Here is a 22755-nt window from a genome sequence, read left to right on the forward strand (position 1 = left end):
GACTGGGAATGATTGTACCAAAATGGAAATGGAATTTTATCAGATCTTTTTGATATCTATAAAAATAATGTGACTTTTTTCTCTTTTTATTAGTGTCATATCAGTCATTATAGGCTAGTTTGTGCTTCAGTAACTAATAACCTTAAAATCTCAGTAGCTTTAAACAACATGGTTTATTTCTGGCTCATACTCCATGTCAGTGGAATTCCATACTTTCCTTCCTCCCAGAGCCAGGCTCATAGAGCAGCCATCATCTGGCATTTTGAGAGTTGCTGTCTGTGGTGGAGAGAAAGGGAACATGGTAGGTCAGCCACTGACTTTTAAACTTTCCACTTGGAAATAATACACATGACTTTAGCTAACATTTTATTCACCAGTGCAAATCACATGGCCACATGGAACCAAAGAAGAGGACGAATAATTCTACCATGTAACCTGGAAAAGAAGTGGAAGTGTTTGGTCAAAATTCTTTTGCCAAGAGATACAATAAAGATTTCCTTAAACTGGAAGCTCAGTCTGGCATCTAACAACTTGGAGCTTCTGATATTGAACCATCAGGAAAGGAGGAGTTTGTCAACTAGCTAGGATGAATGACGGTACACAACGGAAGCAGTAAGAAGAATGCCTGAAACACAGGAGAACCTCTGGAGCACCTCTTAGTATTCCTAGGTCTGGGATGAAAATCAATGGAAAACTACATTAACTGCTAATGGACCCAGGCCTTTCAGAAATGACAGTTTGGATCGTTCCACCAAGGAACAAACTGACCAACTGAAGTGTTTGCCAAGGGGAAAGGGACAGAATGAATAGTGCAAGAAGACAGAAATATCAGCGATGATCACATGCCCGCTTTGAGAAACGAGACTGTAGTAATTATGCGTATTTTATCCCAACTTTGAAGTGGGCTATGTATTATTTTCTTCCCATTTTAATTATTTTTCTTTGTTTTTTCCCGTCCCCCATTTATCTGCTGTCTAAGGTAAGCTATATTAATAGTGGTTAACTTTGTAGGCCAGTATTTAGGTTACAGGATATCTTAGTCCATGTGTGCTGCTATAGCAAAACAGACTAGATAATTTGTAAACTATGTTCTGGAGTCTGGGAAGTCCATGATCAAAGGGCCAACATGTTCAGTGTCTGATGAGGGCTGCTCTCTTCTTCTAAGATGGTGCCTTGTTGCTGTGTCCTCACATGGCAGAAAGTGGAAGGGCAAAAGATCTAGCTAGTTCCCTCTAGCCTCTTTTATATGGATAAAATATTTCATGTATCCCATTTGTGAGGACTTTGCTCTCATGTCTTAATCATCACCCTGAAGGCCCTCCCTCTTAATACTATTATTAATACATTGGCAGTTAAATTTCAGCATATGAATTTTGGGGGACATATTTAGACTATAGCACAAGATTTCTGAGGGGTAGAATGATTCAGCCTAAAGAGGAATAGACATCACCCATGAATGAGGTGATATATATGGGACTGTGTGTCCTCTCAGGAGAGTGTGTGGCTGTTTCGGTTGTACAGTCCTCCCTATGACTTTACTCTTTCTTTGTTAGAGATTTAGAGGAATGATCACACATGCTCCCATCTCTGTAAGTTATAATCAATTAAAAACAAAAACATAAAAGTAGTCAAAATAAGATTTAGCTTTATAATAGAAAGGGTGGATTTCTCAAATTGGCAAGCCTGCCTCTCCTAACTCAATTTGAATTTCCCCATCCAATTGCAGGGAGAGAGCACTAAATATATTCCTACTCTGAAGAGAACTATCCAGTGTATTTGCCACATGGGAGAAGTAGCTGAGGAAGGAGAATATGTTTCACTTAGAAATAGCTTCAAAAGAAAGAGATATAGATCTGCACTATCTGTTTTCAAACAGTAACCTTGTCACCAGGATGCTGTGTTCCTTGATAGGAGGGTCTCCCAAGTTTTGCCAGGCCAATAAGTTCTTACTTCCAGGAGGGGGGCAAGTGATAAATGCTGAGGAATCCCATAAATGTACATTCTAATATGGTTGTTTGAAGGTGTATGGGAAGGCCCCTTATTGGAAACTTGGTGACTTAGATTCTACTTGACACACCCCACTTACTCTTTTGTCACTGAGGCTCAAAGATGCTGCTTGTATACTTACTTTCATTATGGCCACCTGGGCCATTCCCCCTTGGTAGAACCCTGAGTGGCATCCCCTATTTGTAATTCTATAGATTTACCCATTATGAATGTTAGCACCTTTCTCCCCTCCTTACCTGTATGAGTTCTTTCTTAAAGAACTGTAAACTTTACAGTGTGAGAAATAAGATTCTGCCTTTGCTTTTCCAACATCCCTTGATGCTAGGCATTGTCTCAAGACATGGTTTTTGCCAATGAGCTGTAGAAATCTGCTGAGTGGAGTGATGTTCTTGAACAACTGTTTTTCTAATAAAAGAAAATAGATACAAATGTAATCAACCCCCTTTTCCTCCTCCTTTCTGTCTTAAACATGCAATTGTTTTGTTTTTTTGAGACAAAGTCTCACTCTGTCACCTAGGCTGGAGTTCAGTAGCACATCTTGGCTGGCTGCAACCTCTGCCTCCCAGGTTCAAGTGATTCTCCTGCCTCAGACTCACAAATAGCTGGGATGACAGGCATGTGCCACCACACCTGGCTAGTTTTTGCATTTTTAGAAATGGGGTTTTGCCATGTTGGCCAGGTTGGTCTCGAACTTCTGACCTCAGAAGATCCACCCACCTCGGCCTCCCAAAGTGCTGGGATTACAGACATGAGCCACCTCGCCCTGCCTAAACATGCAATTGTTTTTCTAATGCAATTTGTTCAGCAACAAAAACAACAAAGGGAATGTCAATATGCATATAAATAACCCTTACCAACTATTCTGAGTTGCAAGTTAGGGGACATTTTGGTTAGCGAATACTCATGTCAGAGTTGGATGTGTGTGTGGTTTTTGTTTGTTTTGTTTTTTGGGGGGTGGCCTGTTTTATTAACTATAAGAAGATCAAATAATAAGTCAAAACAGTTAACATTATTTCTCAATATACTTACCTTAGTGTACAAAACCCCCCAGAAAACACTCTATAGCTTTTACTAGGCTCTCACATTGTTAGAATCTCCTTAGTGGTTCTCAAATTTGGGTGTATATTAAAATCTTGGAGGTCTTGTTAAACTACAAATTACTGGGACCCACCAGACTCACTGCTATAGACTGAATGTTTGCATTCCCATAAGATTCATATGTTGAATCCTAACTCCCAATATGATGATATTTGGATGTCGGGACTTTGGGAGGTAACTAGGTCATGAGAGTGGAGCCCTTATAAATGGGATTAGTGCCCTTATAAAAGAGGCTCAAGAGAGACCTATGCCCCCACTACCACATGAGGACACAGTGAGAAAATGACATCTATGCAGCAGAAAGCAGGCCCTCATCAGACACCAAATCTGCTGGTGCCTTGATCTTGGACTTCTCAGCATCCAAAGCTGTGAGAAATAAATTTCTGCTGTTTATGAGCCACCCAGTCCATGGTATTTTGCTATAGCAGCCCAGATGGAACTAAAACACCCCTACTCAAGATTTTCTAATTTAGTAGGTCTGGGACAGCTCAAGAATTTGCATTTCTAACAAGTTCCCAGGCAATGTTAATGGCACTGATCTGGGAACCATGTTTTGAAATTTGCTGTCCTACAATACCAATGCTGTGTTGTGTTCTTCCACACCTATTTTGAGATAATAGACCCCAGTTGGTGTCGGATGTTGTGAGGAGCTGTGTGTTATGTTAAATTTCCGCCAAGTGGGAATACAGAAGAACTGAAATACCAAGCACATCATCAAAAGTTGCCTTCTCAGAAAGAAACAGTGAAGTTTTATTTTCGTCTTGGTTTAATGATTTTTTTTTAAGAGACAATGTTTCACTCTCACCCTGGCTAGAGTGCAATGGTTTGATCATGGTTCACTGCAGCCTCAACCTCCTGGGCTCAAGTGATCCTCCTGCCTCAGCCTCACAAGTAGCTAGGACTACAGGTGCATCCCACTACACCCAACTAATTAAAAAAAAATTTTTTTTTTTTTTTTTAGGGATGTGATCTTGCTATATTACCCAGACTGGTCTTGAACTCCTGGCCTCAAGTGCTCCTCCTGCCTTGATCTCCCAAAGTGCTGAGATTACAGGTATGAACCACTGAATCTGACCTAATGATTGCTTGTATCATTTTTCTTAAGCTTCAGAAACAACTTGTAAAGAAGACAATTACGAGACTATTTTTACCATATGACTTTATGATAAAAATTAAGACAAAATTAAACCAGTTTCTGGCTTAATAATAATTGAATACTTCACTTTTTTTGATTTATGAAAGACCAAGTAGTTTTAATTTAGCTTTAAATGTCATTGGTTTGATAGAGCATTCGTGAGACATCCTTCTAGGGAGAAAAATATTAGAAGAAAATATAGTATCAAATAGGCTGGTCTAATTTTCTATTTTCAAGATAAATGAATTAATATGGCTGACATTGGGTTTATTATAATATGCAATTGGAGTTTTCTGATGTGAGCCTTAGTGATTACTATCATTCAGCTTTCTTTAAAAACCTAGGCATCTCATTAGAATTCTGTTTCTGAGCAGTGCAATCATTTGTGCAGCAGCTGGAGAAGGCTCATGTATTTCACAGGACTCCTTAGATTAATGACAAGAAATGCCTGATAGTGACCCATGAATGGAAAGCAGGAATCTTTCAAAAAAGCTCTTCAAATGTATAAGCCAATCGTTTTAAGAGTATTTTTTAAAAAATGCTTATGGTAAAGATCTACTTGGTTATACATTGTTTCCCTTCATCTATAGATTCAGCCTCACTCAATATTCTGAGGTCAGTCCTGGCTTTTATCTGGAGGTATTTAAGCCCCCTGCAGGGGAAGGCAGGGTAGCAGTTTCACGTTGTTGAACTTGCTGACTAGCCAGTTGTAGTTGTATGTCCAGATTCCATTACCTAGGCTTTTGTCTTTTAATCAAATCCTAAATTAAAACCAAGTCCTAATAAATGGATTCCTGACCACATGTATTCTGGTTTCCTTTACAGAACCCCAATTCCTCCATGATTAAGGTGCTATGTAGTAACCAAGTCCTTCAAGAAATGTAGTCCCAACTCCCTCCTCACAGTTTGGCATCTTACCCTATACTTTGAAACCTTTTGCTTGCCCATTGGAGATTCCAGTGTATCTCTCCCTGGTTGATCATCATAACCAATATTTGTATAGGATTTTACCTTTAACTAACCACCTTAATCTTTTTATAAATTCTCTTGTTTGATCATCAAAAATTATCAGGTGAGCATGGTGGTCACATTTTAATTTAATTCAATAATTTAATTACAGAAAATCTAAGACTCGGAAGGATTAAGTAAACTGCCCAGGCTCCTAGAGCTAGTAAATAATTGATAATTAGGGGAGATCAGGTCTTCTGAGCATTAATTTGGTGTTTTTATTGCCCCGCCTTTGTGCCAGACTTCCCTGAAATTCTGGCATGCACTTCTGCCTGAACTTCTTTCTACTGCATTCTGTTGGGACCTTCTCAGACAGTCTGCTCTTCAGAGCAAACTTGGTCTCACCCATTTTGCCTATCCTCCTGCTCAATACTCATGCAAAAAAAAAAAAGCTTTTATTGTTTTTAAAAATATATCTGAATCAAATGAAAATACAGTCCCAAAAGATACATAATTTGAGACTAGGAACAACAAATTTATCTCGTAAATAAGGACCCTGACCCATAGAAAACCTTATTTTATTTAACTCTATCATCATAATCACTGTCATCATGTTTCAACCCTGAATACATTAGTTACCAGTTGTTGACACATGGTAAAGTGGAACTACAGGCTCAGTAGCCAATATATTGGTTTGGCAGTATACTTATTCTTGATGAGTTCATCATCCAGATAGGCATGGCCTTGATGTTATTCCCTGGTACACCTCTGACCTTTAATTTTACTGCCTTCTCTTAAACAACAAGGGTTGCATACCCTTGATCTTATCTTAAAGAACTACAGTACTTCCTAAATCAATAGTAGGATAGTCCTTCTAAGATGACATATTAGTCAAGGTTCTACAGAGAAACAGAACCAATAGGGTGTGTTGTATGTGTGTACAGAGAGAGCAAGAGTGAGATTTCTCACAAGAAATTGACTCACATGATTATGAAGGCTGAGAAGTCCAAATATCTTCAGTTGGCAAGATGGAAATACAAGAGAGCCAATGTGTAGTTTCAGTGTGAGAACCAGTAGATCTGACAGTGTAAGTTCCAGTTTGAAAGCTGGAAGAATAGAGACTCAAGAAGAGCCAATGTTTTAGTCAGAGTCCAAACACCAGAAAAGACTGATGTCCCAGCTCTAAGGAGTCAGGCAGGAGGAGTTCCTTCTTATTCTCAGAAGGTCAGCCTTGTTGTCCTATTCAGATTTTTTTATTGGATAAGATCTACCCATATTAGTGAGACCAATCTGCTTTACTCAGTTTACCAATTTGAATGTTAATCTCGTCCAGAAACACCCTCACAGACACACCAAGAATAATGTTTGACCAAATATTTGAGCATCCTGTGGCCCGCTCAAGTCAAGACAAAAATTTAACCATCACAGATGACATCATTTAGAATCTTTATATAGGGAAAATGTTCTATTTTAATTTTGATCTCTTCTCTTTTCTCTTTCTTGAGAAAAGCTCAACTACTTTCTCCCCATGTTCCCCTCCCTTCCAGTGCTTCCCTAAAAATTCCTTATTCTAAGATGTGAGTGGACTTCTACAAATCTGACAGTTGTTTTTCAGTTTTTACCTCTTTCCGTTTCTACTGTAATATTGTGCCCTTGGGATAATTACGTAACCTCTCTAAGTGTCAAGTTTTAATTTTTCAAATGGCAAGACCTGTTGCTAATAGGTGTTCTTAGTAATAAAGTATTTATTTTTTTATTATTTTTATTTATTTATTTATTTATTTTGAGACGGGGTCTCGCTCTGTCACCCAGGCTGGAGTGCAGTGGCGCGATCTCAGCTCACTGCAAGCTCTGCTTGCCAGGTTCACGCCATTCTCCTGCCTCAGCCTCCCAAGTAGCTGGGACTACAGGTGCCCACCACCACGCCCAGCTAATTGTTTTGTATTTTTTTAGTAGAGACGGGGTTTCACTGTGTTAGCTAGGATGGTCTCTATCTCCTGACCTCGTGATACTCCTTTATTTTTATAATATTTTAGAAATATTCTCCCTTACCTACATTGTTCCAGCATATCACAGGCTATTGACCTTGGAGACCTGCTGCAAATATGGGTATGGCCCAGCAGGAGATTTACACCCTCTCCCCCAGAGTTTCAAGTGCCAGTGAGAACTCACCAGATGCCGCAGGAACCATGACACTTTCCAACGCACAGGCCACTCTCTTGGAAAGAAGTCATTCAAGCACACCCTGCCCTTCACAAAGGAAAGAGAACTCTCCCTGGGGTCCCACTGGCTTCTCTGGAATCCATCATGTTATCATACACATTAATTTTAAAAATAATAAGATCTTTCTTTGTATTCTCACTGGTTTTAGGTCAAAACTTCTCATTTCTCTGTTGTATTATGGTTACCACCTGCCTGAAATCTTTGGTCTCATTCTCGCTCATTCATGAGTTCTGTCCTGCATCCTACTACCCATTCAATCTTTGTAAAATACCACTAGTTTTAAGCCAAATTTTGCTGAAAAGCCTTCGATAGTTTCCAATAACTTACAGCAATAATTCTCAAATTGTGCTTCACTGAACCCCATGATAGTGCTCATCTTGAGGTCAACACTTCTTGAACCGGAACAGCTATTCCATGCTCTACTTATTGTATTCAATATTTCCTATGGTTTCTTGAATATATTAAATACAGTTATAATAACTATTGTAATGTTTTTATCTACTCATTCCATCATCTGTATAATTTCTAGGTCCATTTTGATTGGACTTTTCTTCTCATTTAAGCTGTATTTTTCTGCTTCTTTGAATGTGTGGTAATTTTTAAAGTATTTTTAGAGCAGTTTTAGGTTCACAGCAAAATTGAGAGGAAAATACAGAGATTTTCCATATACCCCCCTGTCCCTAGACATGCATAGCCTCACCCATTATCAACATCCCCACCAGAGTACACTTCTTGTAATTGATGAACCTACACTGACACATTATTATTACTCAAAGTCCATAATTCACATTAGGGTTCACTCTTGGTATTGTACATCCTATGGGTCTGGACAAATATATTCACACCACTATAGTGTTACTCAGATAAGTTTCACTGCCCTAAAAAATCCCCCGTGCTCCACCTATTTATCTCTCCCTCTTCACAACTCCCTGGAAATCACTGATATTTTCACTGTCTCCATGTTTTGCCTTTTCAAGAATGTCATACAATTGTCAAACAGTATATAGCCTTTTCTGCCTGGTAATTTTTAATTAGATGCCAGACATTGTGAATTCTAGCTTGTTAGGTGGTAGATATATTTGTATTCCTATAAATATCTTCGAGCTTTGTTCTGAGTTGCAGTTAAGTTACTTGGAAACTGATTCTTTCCATTTGGATTTTTAAGTTTTGCTAGAAAGGACAAGAGCAGTGTTTAGTTTAGGGCTAATCTCCACTATTGACACGAAACCGTTGTGAATACACTTCCTGATTCCCCATGAAGTATGAAGTTTTCCACTCTGGCTTACAGGAACAAAAACTATTTCTAAAGGGCTCCAAGGACTTTTCTTCTAATTTATTTGGGTGGTCCTTTCCTCATACACATTCACAGATCACTACTCTACTGATGACTTGATAAGGATCCTCTGCAGTTCCCCAGAGCTCTCTCTGAGCAGCTCTCTCCTATCCAGTACTCTGCTCTATTAAACTCTAGCCATCTTGGCCACTACAGACTGCTAGCTTCATCTCCTTAACTCAAAGAGGTTGCTGCTCATGGTCTGAAAACTCCCTGTGTTATGTCCTGGAAACTCTTCAAGCTGAGGCAGTCATGGGGCTCGCCTTGTTTGCTCCCCTCTTTCAGGGATCATTGTCCTTTTTGTTTACTAATCAATTACTTAAACCCATTGTATCATATGTTCTGTGCTTTTTTTTTTTTTTAAGTTGTTTTAGGTAGGGGGATAAATCTACTCCGTTTCCCCACCTTGTTGGAAGCAAATGTCTCAGTCAAGAGACCTATATTGGAGTTTGTTTGAAAAAATGTGTTTTGCCTTAAAAGAATGTTTTGAAATATAGAATAAAATCTACACTCCTTAGCGAGACAGCCAAAGCCTTCCACTATGTGCTCTCCGTCTGAATTTTGAAATTATTTCCTTTCCAGGCACAATGACTAAATATATCTTGCATGTTTCCACCTCTTTATTCACAGATTTCCCATGCTGTCAACATAATGTTGTCTTCCTGGCTATCATTCTCTCATCTGATCCTCAATTTAGGTCATTTCTGCTTCGTATGATCATTTTAATTGTATTTACCTCATCTTACCAAAAAGATCATGGTGAGTGGACTCCCAGCATATGTTTGTAATTTGTCTAACAGAATGCTGAATAGCCTGACAGTAGGAGCCTAGAATTTTATTCTTGATGGTCTTAATCAGCAGCACACCAATTACTATATGATAGTATAAAAATAGGCTATGATGTAATTTCTGAGTGATCATTATATGACATAAATGTAGCCAGTCTTCTTTTTAAAAATCCAGATGGTAAAACACTTCATGTGATTTCATTCTGTGTGCTCTTGTGTCCAGTCCCCAACACACAACTTCTCACTTCCCTTTTCTCAGACACCAAGGATCATGGTGCTGAAATTTTCCACTGAATTTCCTCTCTGTACTTAGTGGGATGGAGTATGATGTGTCACCTTCTCTATTTTTGTTGATACCAGAGTTACCTGAATTCTAATTATTTACTAAGAGTAGTTTTCTCTGGGACCAACCCTAAGGCAAAAAGTCAGAATAGTTAAGAGCACCGTCTATAGTGTCAGACTGTATGAGTTGGAGTACTGGTTCTACTGAATATTAATTAGCCCTGTGACCTTGTGTAGTCATCTCTCTTTTCCAAGCCTCAATTCCTCATCTACAAATAGAAGACAATAATAGTACCCAGCACATAGAGTCCTGTGTAAACACAAGAACTTAGATCATCTTTCTGCACACTCAGTGGGAGTTTACTGTTTTTGGATTGAATTGAGATACATGTTCATACACCTAAATTAGGTCAATTAAAGACAAAATTCCTTATCAAACCATGTAAAACCCATGGCAGAGTGCAGAAAAACCCAACCATCATCCAGATTTTAGTGGTCTGTAATCTCACCTGTTTTACCAAGAAGACTATTGCAAGAAGTTTAAGATTCAAAGAAATCCATCATACCTTATGCCTGCCTATTAGTCTTCCCATGATATGGCCATTCTTTATTATTAAGAAACTGAATCAAATTCTACTTATATATGCCCCCAATATAATCACAGTTATTTTGCAATAATTATTTTTTTCTAATTATTAAATACCTTATCTGTTCTGGGTGCTCTTCTGAATATTTTACAGATATTATTGTATTTAAAATGAAAACCTTATGAGGTAGACTGGTATGGTTTGAATATGCATCCCCTTCAAAACTCATGTTGAAATTTAATTGCCATTGTTACAGTATTAAGAGGCGATTAGGTCATGAGGGCTTCACCCTCATTAATGGATTAATACTGTTATAAGGAAGTGGGTTCTTATAAAAAGTTGAGTTCCCCATCCACCTTTTTCTCAGTCCCCCACCAAGGGATAATTATGCAAGAAGTCCCTCACCAGATACAGACTCCTCAACCTTGAACTTCGCAGTTTCCAAAACTGTAAGAAATAAGTTTCTGTTTTTATAAATTATTCAGTCTGTGGTGTTTTGCTATAGCAAAACAAAACAGATTAAGATGAAGGCATATTATGGATGAGAAAACTATAGCCCAGAGAGAATAAAGAATTGCTCAGCATCACCTAGTTAGACAAGAACAGAGTTATGATTCACATTCAGGCAGCCTGACTTCAGAGCCCACTCTTAACCTCTAAGCTCCTTGATAAGCCATAAGATTTTGTCTATGGTGACATATTTTTCAAACCTAAAATTGATCTGACTAGTGTAGATACTGAGAAATTCAGAGACATGGTCAACACAAAATAGGAATCATGGAAATGCATTGCAAATAACTTCTTAGGGGTGAGATAGGAGACTTTTTTTTTAAAAAATGATTAAACTCTATTAGAATAACATAAATTGTCTCATAAAACTTATAACTGTCTATAGCTGAGAGTCCTTTACAATGAGAGGTAGTGAAGGATGTTTTCAGGCAGACATGAAAAGTGCATGGGAGGAGCAAGATTTGCCTCTCCTGGACTATGGAGAAGGGCTGCGGAATGCCAGTGTCTGGGTCACCAGAGAAAGGTTAATTGAGGCTGCTTTGTAGGGCTGGTTGGGTAGGCAGATCTGATGAGAATTCAGTAATCCCTAGTGGCTAAACAGAATCCTCCTGCTTGCTTACTGTGGTGGAAAATTCCTCTAGTCTAGCACAGTAGTTCTCAAAGTGAGATCCCCCAGACAAGTAGCACCAACAGGGAGCTTGTTCAAATGCAGCTTCTCAGGCCCTATCCCAGATCTACTGAATCAGAAACTATGGGAGTGGCACATGGCAATCTGTGTTTTAACAAACCCTCTAAATAATTCTGATGCACACTAAATTTTAAGAACAACTGAAAGGAGAAAACTTTTTGAGCTCTACAACTAGAAATAAGAATATTGAAATGTAAGAACATAGATGAGAGCTCTTCAAAGTGGATTAGCTACAGATAAATATAAATAAATTTTAACTCACTGCGTTTGATCTGTTTTTCAATTTTTTTTGATGGAAATAAGTCAACCAAAACATAATTCCTCATCCTTTTCCTCAGCCACATACAGGACTCATGTTCATTAAAGTCAAGGCTTAATAAGGCTTGCAACATCGATCAGATGGGCTGCAGTTTATAAGAAAGTGTCAGCCAGACCCTTCCACTGGAGAAAACATGTGAGTGATGGCAAGTAGTAAGTGTTAATGGATGGATATTTTAAAATCTATTCTAATTTATACTTTTTAAAATGAAAATCACTGGAAAACATCTGAATGCAATTATTATTGGCCTGTTTCAAGTAACTATCAGGGGTCTAACACAGGTCTGACTTCTGCTGTAGAGCACAAGCTCCCTGAGGGCAGGGACCCACCAGTGCTCATTCTGTGACAGGCTCAATAAAGAAATCATGAGCTGAACTGACTGGAAACCTGTGAATAGATCAGAGAGCATTACCCTCACAAGTGAGAGAACAGAAATAGAAAAAGGAAGCAAACAGGGAAACTGGGAACAGGGAAAATAAATTTCAGAGTTGACAACTTTATCTTCTTCAGTTTAGTGAAGACTAATAGAAGCTCTATGTGGAAATACATGCCTCACAGCTGGAAAATCAGGTAGCTCTAATTTGCATAAGTTGTCATTTTAATGTACTTGTTGGTGGCATGAATTGATTAATAAAGTGCTGCATGGTGATTTTGTTTATCGAAGCATCACTGTATAGAAGTCTAGCTTTATTGGCCCATTTGGCACATTTGAGTTCAGTTTCAATCATGAGGGAAGAAATCGTCCTTCTGAATGACAGACCTGGGAGTTTTCACAGATATTGGAATTATAAATGAGCAGCTCAGAACAGGATATTTCTTCCCTTTTTTTTTTCCATATCACTACTAGACATGATCAAAGAATAAAATCAAAGATGTTTGTTTGCCTACTATATGCCCTTAATTCTAATTTCAGACCCTTTATTTAATAATACAGATAATTTATTTCGAAATTAGAGATCTGATTTGCTCAAAAAGTCTGCATTAATTTTAATATATGGCAGACATCAGTGAAATGTATTTTGAAATGTATTGCTCGGGTCCAAACAGCAGATAGATAACAACCCACATTATAAGTCATGGCATCTGCTTTGCCGCCATCATTATCTGGTAAAATGTATTACATTTTTTTCAATGTGTAATCTTATTAAAAATAGGGTAGACGTTGAGAGTATCTAAACAGAAGTTACTCATTTGAACACAGCCACTCGTTAAAAAACACCCAGTAGCATTAATCCTTCTAGCTGGAAAGTCTTTTTGGCCCAATTGATTCTTTCATTTATCATTTTACCAGGTTCACGAGGGAAGTTTCTAGATTGCTAAGACCATCAGATGTGTGAGATAAGCAATTAATGAAACTGAGCAATGCAATGTGCTGGGTCATTCTGGCTGACAGAAATTTTCCAAATAAGTAGGCATTATCTGATAAAACATCTGTACCCATGTAGCTACAGAAGATTATTACTGGAGAGTGATTGTGTTGGAAAAGAGAGGTTAAGATAAATAAATGAGCTCTAGAAAAATATTAAAAGTGAGTTCATTCAGTTATTCATCATTATTTATCTGTTTGTTTTAATTTGAGTAGTACAACATCTTCACAAAATCATTTTACCCTAAATTGTTAGTTTTAAAATATGTCAGCTAATTACTATTTTGAAGTAATTGCAGTGACCAATATCCATTTTCCCCATCTGCGAAAGATTGGAACCCCCAATCTTTAGTTGAAATTAGGACAATTTAATAGACTTTTTACAGTAGTGGCCAGGAAAACATAAGCATCCTTTGCAACTAGGTGTAACTATGTAATTAAGTTCTTAATAATGTCATGTGAATGGAAAGGGCAGACAATTTCTGGGTTGAATCTTTAAAGGACATGGCTCTTCTTTTCTTCTTCTTGTTTCTTCCCAAGTGTAAATGAACAAAATGGCTGGGTCTCTAGCAGAATATTGAATCATGCCTTGACCTGGGGAATGAAAGCCATGAACAGTAGATCATCAAGACAGAAAAAACCCGATCCCTTACACTGGGGTATACATAGGAGCCCTGGATTAACTCCTTTCAGACTTCATGAGAGAAATAAACTTCTGCCATATTTAAGTCATTGTTATTTTGAGGTTTTTCTGTTTCTAACTACTCTACTTGCAAAGGGCAATTTTGTTATTGTTTTTGTTATCCTTGGTAACTAATACCAGGACTACCAAGAAATACTGACTAAATATAACTGTTTATAATCCTCCAAAGCTGGACCAAAAAAATGTTAAGTTATAAAAAGAAAAGATAGGCATATTTAACTGTATAAAAATATAAGACAAAAGTTACCATAAGTGAATTCAAAAGAAAAATAATAGATTTGGTAAATTAAATTAATAATAAAAGACATAGGAGTAGCACACAAAATGTACAAAGAACAATTGCAAATTGAAAAGAAAAAGTAAATACCCCCATAGAAAAGTAGACAAGATAAACAAAATAAAAAGTAGACAGAACAAACAACTCAGACAAGAACTAATCCAAATGAGTATTCGAAAAGATGTTCAAATTCTTTAACAGAGAAATGAAATTAAACTAACAAGGAAATATTACATTATACCTATTGGATTGTCAAAAAGTTATAAAGAATGAAAAGGCCTATTACTGTCAGTAATGCAGGAAAAAGTGCTTTCATATATGACTGGTGAAATTGTTAATTGTTACTGCCTTTTTGGAAAACAATCTGGCAATATCTATTAGAATTTTAAATGTGTATTTTCTTTGACTTAACATTCCCACTCCTAGGACACTTTCTCAAATAAATAAAATCATGAGTAATGACACACGTACAAGGATGCTGATTACATTTTTTTATAATGGCAAAAAACCTCTGGAAATGTCAATAGGGGAATTGTTGAATAAATTATGATACATATGGTATGATATGAAATATCATAGAATCATTAAAATAATGCATTTGAGTTGTAGCAGTTGATTTGACAGATTTTCAATGAGGTATTATTGAGTGAGAAGAATTAGGACACAGAGGCCTGTATATAATTGATCTTATTTTGTTAAACGACCCACAAAAATATGTGATGTGTCTGTATATTTGTTTACCTGAGCACATAAGTACGGAGAAAAATATTGAAGAGTACATCCTAAATTGTTAATCTGGATTATGTGTGGGGTGAATAAAAGCAAGAAGGATAATGTGAGTGGAAGGGTAAAAGAATCCAAGATCTAATATGGGCTGTAGCAAGAGGACAAAAGCAAGCAAAAAAACCCCAAGCTTTATCACACGTTTAACTTCTTGATATGTAAAATTAATTATATGTTATTTATATATGTACAGGGGTGTATTATATATGTTTGTATACAAAAACATATACATAATTCTTTAATGTTTTTGGAAGTTTGATTTTATTTTTATTTGACAAATAATAATTGCATATATTTACAAGGTATACTGTAATGTTTCAGTATGATATGTATCTAATTCTGACCCTAATTTATACCCAGAAATACTGACCATCACCTTATTTTATTTTAAGATAATCTTTATTGCACAAAATGATATTTTCATTATAGAAAGAGGAGAGTAGAAAATTTAGAGTTGCAAAATAATTTTTAAAAGAATCCATAATCCTACCATCCAGAGATAGCCAATTTGGAACTTTTATTATGCATATAATCTTAAATATACTGTAAATACTGTTTTATAATTCATTCTCATTTAAATATCACAAACATCTTTAATAATGAATTCTCCTTCTCAGAAGCATATGATCTTACGTTCTAACAAGTATGAAACTATCACTTTATATCCACACATCAAGTCCTTTCGCAAATGTTCTCATTCTCAAATCACACCAACAAAATTGGTAAAGGAAGAAGATGGGCGCCTTGGAAGTGAGAGGATTTTTTCCTTCCTTTGTAAATCTGTAGCAAATCTGTGTGGAAGATGCCCTCTTTTCCTCTCTCCATCACCTAATACAGTCTAACATCTTTTATGATATCAACCCTTCTATTGAGATTAGGAACAGGAAGGAATAACGGATGTTTTAAATTGTGTCTCAAAACACCATCGTATGAATTATTTCGCTCTCAAATAGTTCCGTAGCATCTGTATAGTAAACGCTACAAAATATTTCCTCTTTAGCAATTATTAATCAATTAGTAAGACTTCACATTTGACTTTTGGTTTTGTGAATTACACTACTAGATCAACTACACGTGAAGCAGAACAACTTGTGGTCGTCAATATGCAAGAAATCTTCAAAGGGGCTTCTATGGTGGGAATAGTTAATTTTGTGGTCAAGTCAGTTATCCATAGATTCTATGGGATTCAATCATTTGAATATAGCAATTATTGACAGAGCTTATTCTCACTTGATTGTTTTAAAATACACCACTTATTTTACATTAAGACCCTTGTTTTGATCCTTATTGTCTGTTCAACCCAGAGAAGAAGTAACACTGCCTCACATTCCTGGGGTTATAATAATATGATGCCCTAGGAAAAATTTGAATCTCCAGGGCCACCACACCTATCTACCCTTTAGATTTGTCAGCTACCAAATACCCACTAAGCCACATCAGAATCTCCTTGATCATGCCTCATGCACTTTGTTGGGATTTTTTTTTTCTTTTTTATTTTTGTAGACAGAACCACAGTCCCCCTCTGTCTTTCCACCATCTTCACCACATACATCTCCTTTTGCTCCCCACCACCTGCCCTCAGAGTCTATTAGTGCATGTCCCTCCCAACCTTTCAAAAATGGAAACAGGCTTATTACTTTTAACAGCTGTCTCTCATTTATTTCAAACTAAACCCCTCTTGAAACCGGTCTTGTTAGTTTCTTCCACAACTGAACATCTTGAATCCTCAGAGCTCCTTGAAATGCAAGTTAAACTGCTTTGTCTGCTTTATCTGAACTGAATCTTTTACAAATGTCTGAACACAACACCACACCCTTTTACTCAGGCCCCAAGCACACCTGAAAATGGCTTGCAGTCTCCCAAAGGCCAAGTAGGGCACTTTAATGTCCATTTCCTGTGAACAAAAAGCCAGCCACAGTGCTGTATCTATTGCTTCATCTCATATTGCCTGGGATTTCTGTGAGGCTACTGGTGACTTCAGTTTACCCATTTACAATCACTGGAGGTTCTAATTAAATCACATTCCTGTAAGAAGCAACAAAGATCATCTCAATTAGACTGCCATATTGATTCATTTTGGTAAAAATTGGTTGGGTATAATTATACAGTATTTGCTTCAGCATTTCCTATTAGTTTACTTCTGCCCTCAATGCTGTTGTAATAGGCTTCAGTAGAGGTGTCTATTATCTTTTATTACTCAGTGGGAAATGGTTAATAAATTGGTCTGGGAAATAGTTATGCAGAACTGACCCATAAGTAGTGAGAACTGATTGCATGAACTGTTTCCTATAACCCAAAGAGTTTCCTTTTACTTAAACATCATTTCCCAAAAGTCATTTTAAAAAAGTTCAGAAAGTCCTTTGCTCCAGAGAGACATTTTCAGGTTTTGTAAAAAGCTCATAAATCCTAAGAAAGTAATTCAAAGTCAAGGGTTGACTGGCTAATCTCCCCTTTTGTAGCAATCAATTAGCTGTTTGCTTCACCTAGACACTCAGTAAAAGAAAATTTTCTCAATATTGAAAGAGGCAAATAGAAATGCATTTCCTTGGATAGACAAGACACTTTTAAAAATTACACTTTTGGGAGGGGGGGGGAAGAAATTAAAGAACCATATGAGATGTGTGAGGTAAAAATTGTATATTATAATTATTACAAGAATAGATTTTGAAGCTCAACATCTAGGCTCAAATCTTGTCTCCCAAAATGACTAGCTTATCACCTCTGGCTTTGTTTCCACATCTGTAAAATGGGAATAATAAACCCTATCTTATAAGGTTGTTATGAGGCATTCACATATGCAAACTGATTGGAACAATCACTTGGAACATAATACACCATTAATAAATATTCTTTCTTAGTATTCTCAGAATAGCCTAAATAAACAGTAGATATCTATGATTAACTATTTTCTTGGTGATATGGAAAATATTGAGACCCTTAACTTAATTGCTCCAAATCACGGAGAGATAGCACTAGAGCCCAAGACTCCAAAATTGATGCCACCGGAGAGGGTGTTGCTGCTTCTCTTTTAATATTGTCTAATCCTATTATGTAGCAAGCATTTGGGGAATGAGTTAAATTAGTCTGCGGATTTTGGTTATAGAAATGGAATCGTTTTCTGACATCTCATACCCTTGCCTCAGAGACATTTGGGGTGCCAAATCCAGATCCAAGGGTTCAACTTCTTAAAAACCAGTAGACAAATTTAGAAACAATGGCAAAATTGACTGAAGCTGTCATCCTTGACCTTGACAAGAGTGTATAAAGTCTTGACTCAGCACTGGTCTGCCCATTTCTTTTGATCTTTCCAAGGTAGGTTTCTATCTCTCCCTTTTCCACCAATACATTGAATAGCGGGTATTAAAAACAATTTGCTATTTTTACTGGTAGTTTTCGCATGGGGGTTGTTATATGAAACAAAATATTTTAAGAAAAAGATGATGTATTCATAGAATAGAATAGTTGCTCTGAGGTGAGAATTTTAACAGCAATTTGTTTTACTTTTCGTATAATCTTTTGGAGAATGTATGTCTATTATTTTACTTGTCATACTGAAAACTGTATTGACAAATCTTGGTCCCTGCTAGACTTGAATCTTGAAACAGAAGCCACATCTTAATTACCCTAGTATCCTAAGCATTTTGACAATTCTTGGCACTTATTGAATGTTCAAAAAATTGTTATATTTAATTGAACTGGAATACATAATATTCTAGTTTCATTTTAGATAAGTGTATCTGAATATCTATTATGCAAAGATTTTGACTACAATTGTACTTAGTTAAAACTCATAATTATTCTGAGTTAAGAACATTCAGAAAATATGAAACCAATAAATCAATGAAAATAATGCAATTAATACCTTGAATTTATATATCATCTTTTAGAATCACTAAATATATTTAATGCATGTCTTTTGTGCTGAATAACAGCACCTGCAATTCTAAAGTAAGTGTTACTCTATTATGCAGATCGTGGGTCACTGACCCTAAGAAATATTATCATGACAATGTTCCATTTGAGCTAATCTTTATTCTGTGACTGTGGTATTAACTAGTATTTTATGGGAGGGTTTATTTGCCTTGAATTCTGAAGCACAAAAGTATAGCCCTCAATCTTAGTTTCCTTCAGTTTCTCTTCACAGATCTATCATCAGTATTTTTCTCTCAACTCTGCTCAAAACTATCCATACTTTCAGCCTGCTCCATTGTTACTGGTTGGTGAATGTGAGCCAATCATGTATTTTGCTGGTCCCTGCATACTCACCTGTAAAATATGAAGCAATGAACCAGCTGATACTAAAGAACTTTTAGTTATAAGACTCCATGGATTCAAAAATCTTGGAGCAATACAATTCAGATGTTTTGACTTAAATACCTTTATTTAAAAAATAAACTACTTATTTAAATCTTTCCTTACCAGTCTGGTTTTCTTGATATGGTATACCAGTTGATTTTTATCCTTAGCATACTCCTTTTGAACCACAAATCTAAATTTTTCTCATCCAACTTAAAAATGAAGTGGTGATGCTTTTTAAACCAAGGACATGTTGCCTGTATGGACATGTTGCATCTTGGTTAGATGCTTCTCTAACCAAGAACATCGGCCTCCTTGCTGGCTGGAGCTCAGCCAAGGAGGAAGTATAGCATCATGCTTAAGAGCAAGGACTCAGGAGTCAGACTGATGGGTCTGCTCTATTTGTTGTTTCATTCCTACGTGTTTATTAATGCTCTACCCAAAGAACTAGAGTCTTCTCTGAGTGCTGCAGACCTAGTCCTGTCCTCAGATTACTTATGTTTCGTTAGGAAGATGGGCAATTAAACAAATAATAATAAAATAGGATGAAAATTATCATGATGCAAGTAGCAAAGAAATCTAAGAACACATCTAGCTGACAGAATGAACCTAGAGAATACCTTCTTGTAGAAATGTTGCTTACTGAAGACCCAAAGGATGATTAAGAATTAGCCAGATGAGGGAAAGGGCTGAGTGTTCCCGGCAGGGGTCACATGACGTGTGAACACCCAGAGGTCAGAGAGTGTTGTTGGCATCTACTAGTAGTGCCCCAACCAGGTCAGGCCTGGGGATGAGACAGCAAGAGAGATGAGGTGTGGGTGTCAGTCAAGCAAGAGGATGGAGAGCTCTATAGGCTCTGTTAACATGTTGGGCTTTTATCATAGGATGCGGAATGATTTTAAATAAGATAATACAGTAACTGTGTTTCTCTACTTGGGGGCCTCATTCTGGATTGGCTGTTGTCAAGAGACTAAGTGAGAGAATACAGCAATAAGCCCCCAGAAAAATGATGATGGCCTTGATCCAAATGTTGGCAGGGGTGATGGAAAGATGGAGATGGTTTTGAATGATATTTAGAAAGAGTCAGCAGAGCTTGGCAATTGATTGGATGTAAAGGTGGACAAAGTAGGAAACAAGAATGACTTTAATGTATCTGGATTTAAAACTAGAGATAACACTTGCTAGTTCTCTAAGACTCAGTGTTTTCATATAATAAAGGTTATTACATATATCCTTCATAGAGCTACTGTAAAGTTAAAAGAGTTATTATGTATAAAACACTTAACCTAGTTCCTGGTGTGTGATACACACTCAGAACTCAGATTTGCTTTTATTAAACAGTATATTGGCACTGTCTCCAAAGGTATCATTTCAGGGATGTTTGAGATTCCTTCCTTTTAGTTGTAAACTATTATTCTTAAAAATACAAATATAGGTGAGAGCGTTATGCCTCCTTGACCTGTATGGCCCTGTACATTGCTCTATTCTAGCACCTAGCATTTATCATATCGAATTATAGTCACTGATTATATCTCTGTTGTCCATGTGCATTAGAGTGGAAACTTCTTGAGGTCTTATTATTCTTTTAATCCACAGATCCTAAGAGGACATACGTTAAAATGAATGCATGACAGAATTTAATCAGAAGGTGGCCGGGCGCGGTGGCTCACACCTGTAATCCCAGCACTTTGGGAAGTCGAGGTGGGTGGATCATTTGAGGTCAGGAGTTCAAGCCCAGCCTGGCCAACATGGTGAAACCCCATCTCTACTAAAAATACAAAAATTAGCAATGCATGGTGGTGGGCACCTGTAATCCCAGCTAGTTGGGAGGCTGAGGCAGGAGAATCACTTGAACCCAGGAGGCAGAGGTTGCGATGAGCCGAGATTGCACCGTTGCACTCCAGTCTGGGCAACAAGAGCAAAATTCCATCTCAAAAAAAAAAAAAAAAAAAGAATTTAATCAGAAGTTCATCTCTGGATCAACAGCAAATAGCTCAGTGCAGAGACCCAGCATTTTGATCAGAGATTGGGAGGTAGGAAAGTGTAGGAGAAGGTAGTTCTGGAAAGGATGAAAGAGCCAGCAAAAGCTGGGAGATAGGAACTAGTGAAAGGAGGGAGCAAAAGAGAAATGTCATTGATACTCACAATTTTTATTGTGGATGGACCTTTGATTAGTAAATGAACAACTGGGAAAGAGAAGAAAAAGAAGGGACCCCAGCAACCAGGGAGTGTCAAATGCTGCAGAGAGGGTGAGTAGGATTAGAGACTGAAAAGCACACAATTAGGATTTGTCTTTAGGAGATCATTAGAAAGAACAGTTTCTGTGGAGGGATGGGAGGAAAAGCCACATCCCAGTGGGAGGGGAGCGGGGAGCAGAATCTAGGAGTGTAAACTCCGTTGCCTGGAGACCTATAGCTGTAATAATAATCACCCTTTGAAGTAAATTCTTTAAATAATCAATAATTTGTGCAATACTCTTGATTTGTAATTCAACCTTTAACATTCCTCTTTGAAGAAGATAAACCTGCCTAAACCCCTGCTTTTGTAGAGAAATAAGCTGCATATAAATAAATAAATTGCAGGTAGTGTAGCTGGTTAAGGGGTGGTAGATGTGTGCTTAAAGACTAACCACTTAAGATTTTCTATGGAGGAAGCCTTGCTGAGTTAAGGCACATAACATGATTATCCCAGCAGCATGAATACTAGGAAGCATCAGCATCATTTGTCTACCCAGTAGTGTCCCTAATTAGGAGCATCTTGCAGCATTTCCCCAGATTTGTGGCATTCACTGGGCCTCGTAACTCAAATGCGTTTCATTTACTGCCTTAAGACATATGTTTCAGCTTGTTTGGGATCATTTAAGTGCTTGATAATACTTCCCTTCAGCTGTTGACATCTGGATAAATCCATTCTCATTTTCAGGCATTGTCTCCAATTTTAATAATGGAAGAGGCTATGTCAAAAGATGCTTAGTGTTTGTTTACTCAAAGGAATATTAATATTTGTTTTTATTACTTGCATCATGGCTTCCCAGCAGTAGAAGGCTTTGAAAGTAAACACGCATAATAATGTACCTTGATGAAGAACTCAAGCCAATCTAATCAATTATGATGAAACTGACTTAAAAATGTGTCCGGACTGTTAACATGAAAAGAGTTTAACTCTTTTAACAATTTACTTCATAGGCATCATTTGAGTTTCTGCTTATAGTTAAGGCACTGAAATGCCAAGGTGAAATGAATTTCTGCACCCCCTCATCCCCATATTTATTGTCTCGCTCTGATTGAAAGAGATGAGTGCTGAGTGATAGATTTACTGTGGTCAGCAGTAAGAAGACTAGAAAGTGTGACCTTTCAGGAGCGATCACCATCTAAATAGACAATTCCCTTGTCTCACCTCCATCTACTCAGCT

The 22755-nt window shown here is 37.2% G+C and overlaps 1 protein-coding gene across 3 annotated transcripts in view; it reads left to right on the forward strand.

Annotated features, from left to right (window-relative positions):
* The window catches only part of MYH15 (myosin heavy chain 15), a 172397-nt gene continuing 149642 nt past the window's right edge, over positions 1–22755 (forward strand). For all 3 annotated transcript variants that reach the window (XR_009213137.1, XM_032150232.2, XM_032150231.2), the window contains exons 1-4: positions 1–979; positions 4067–4159; positions 9375–9503; positions 11938–12053. Coding sequence is in view for 1 of the 3 variants with exons in the window: in XM_032150231.2 (XP_032006122.1) it covers positions 12052–12053 (2 nt within the window). In the remaining 2 variants the exon portion in view is untranslated. The remainder of the gene's footprint in view (positions 980–4066; positions 4160–9374; positions 9504–11937; positions 12054–22755) is intronic.

The sequence above is a fragment of the Hylobates moloch genome, unplaced genomic scaffold (assembly GCF_009828535.3).
Source record: "Hylobates moloch isolate HMO894 unplaced genomic scaffold, HMol_V3 SCAFFOLD_4, whole genome shotgun sequence".
NCBI lineage: Eukaryota > Metazoa > Chordata > Mammalia > Primates > Hylobatidae > Hylobates > Hylobates moloch.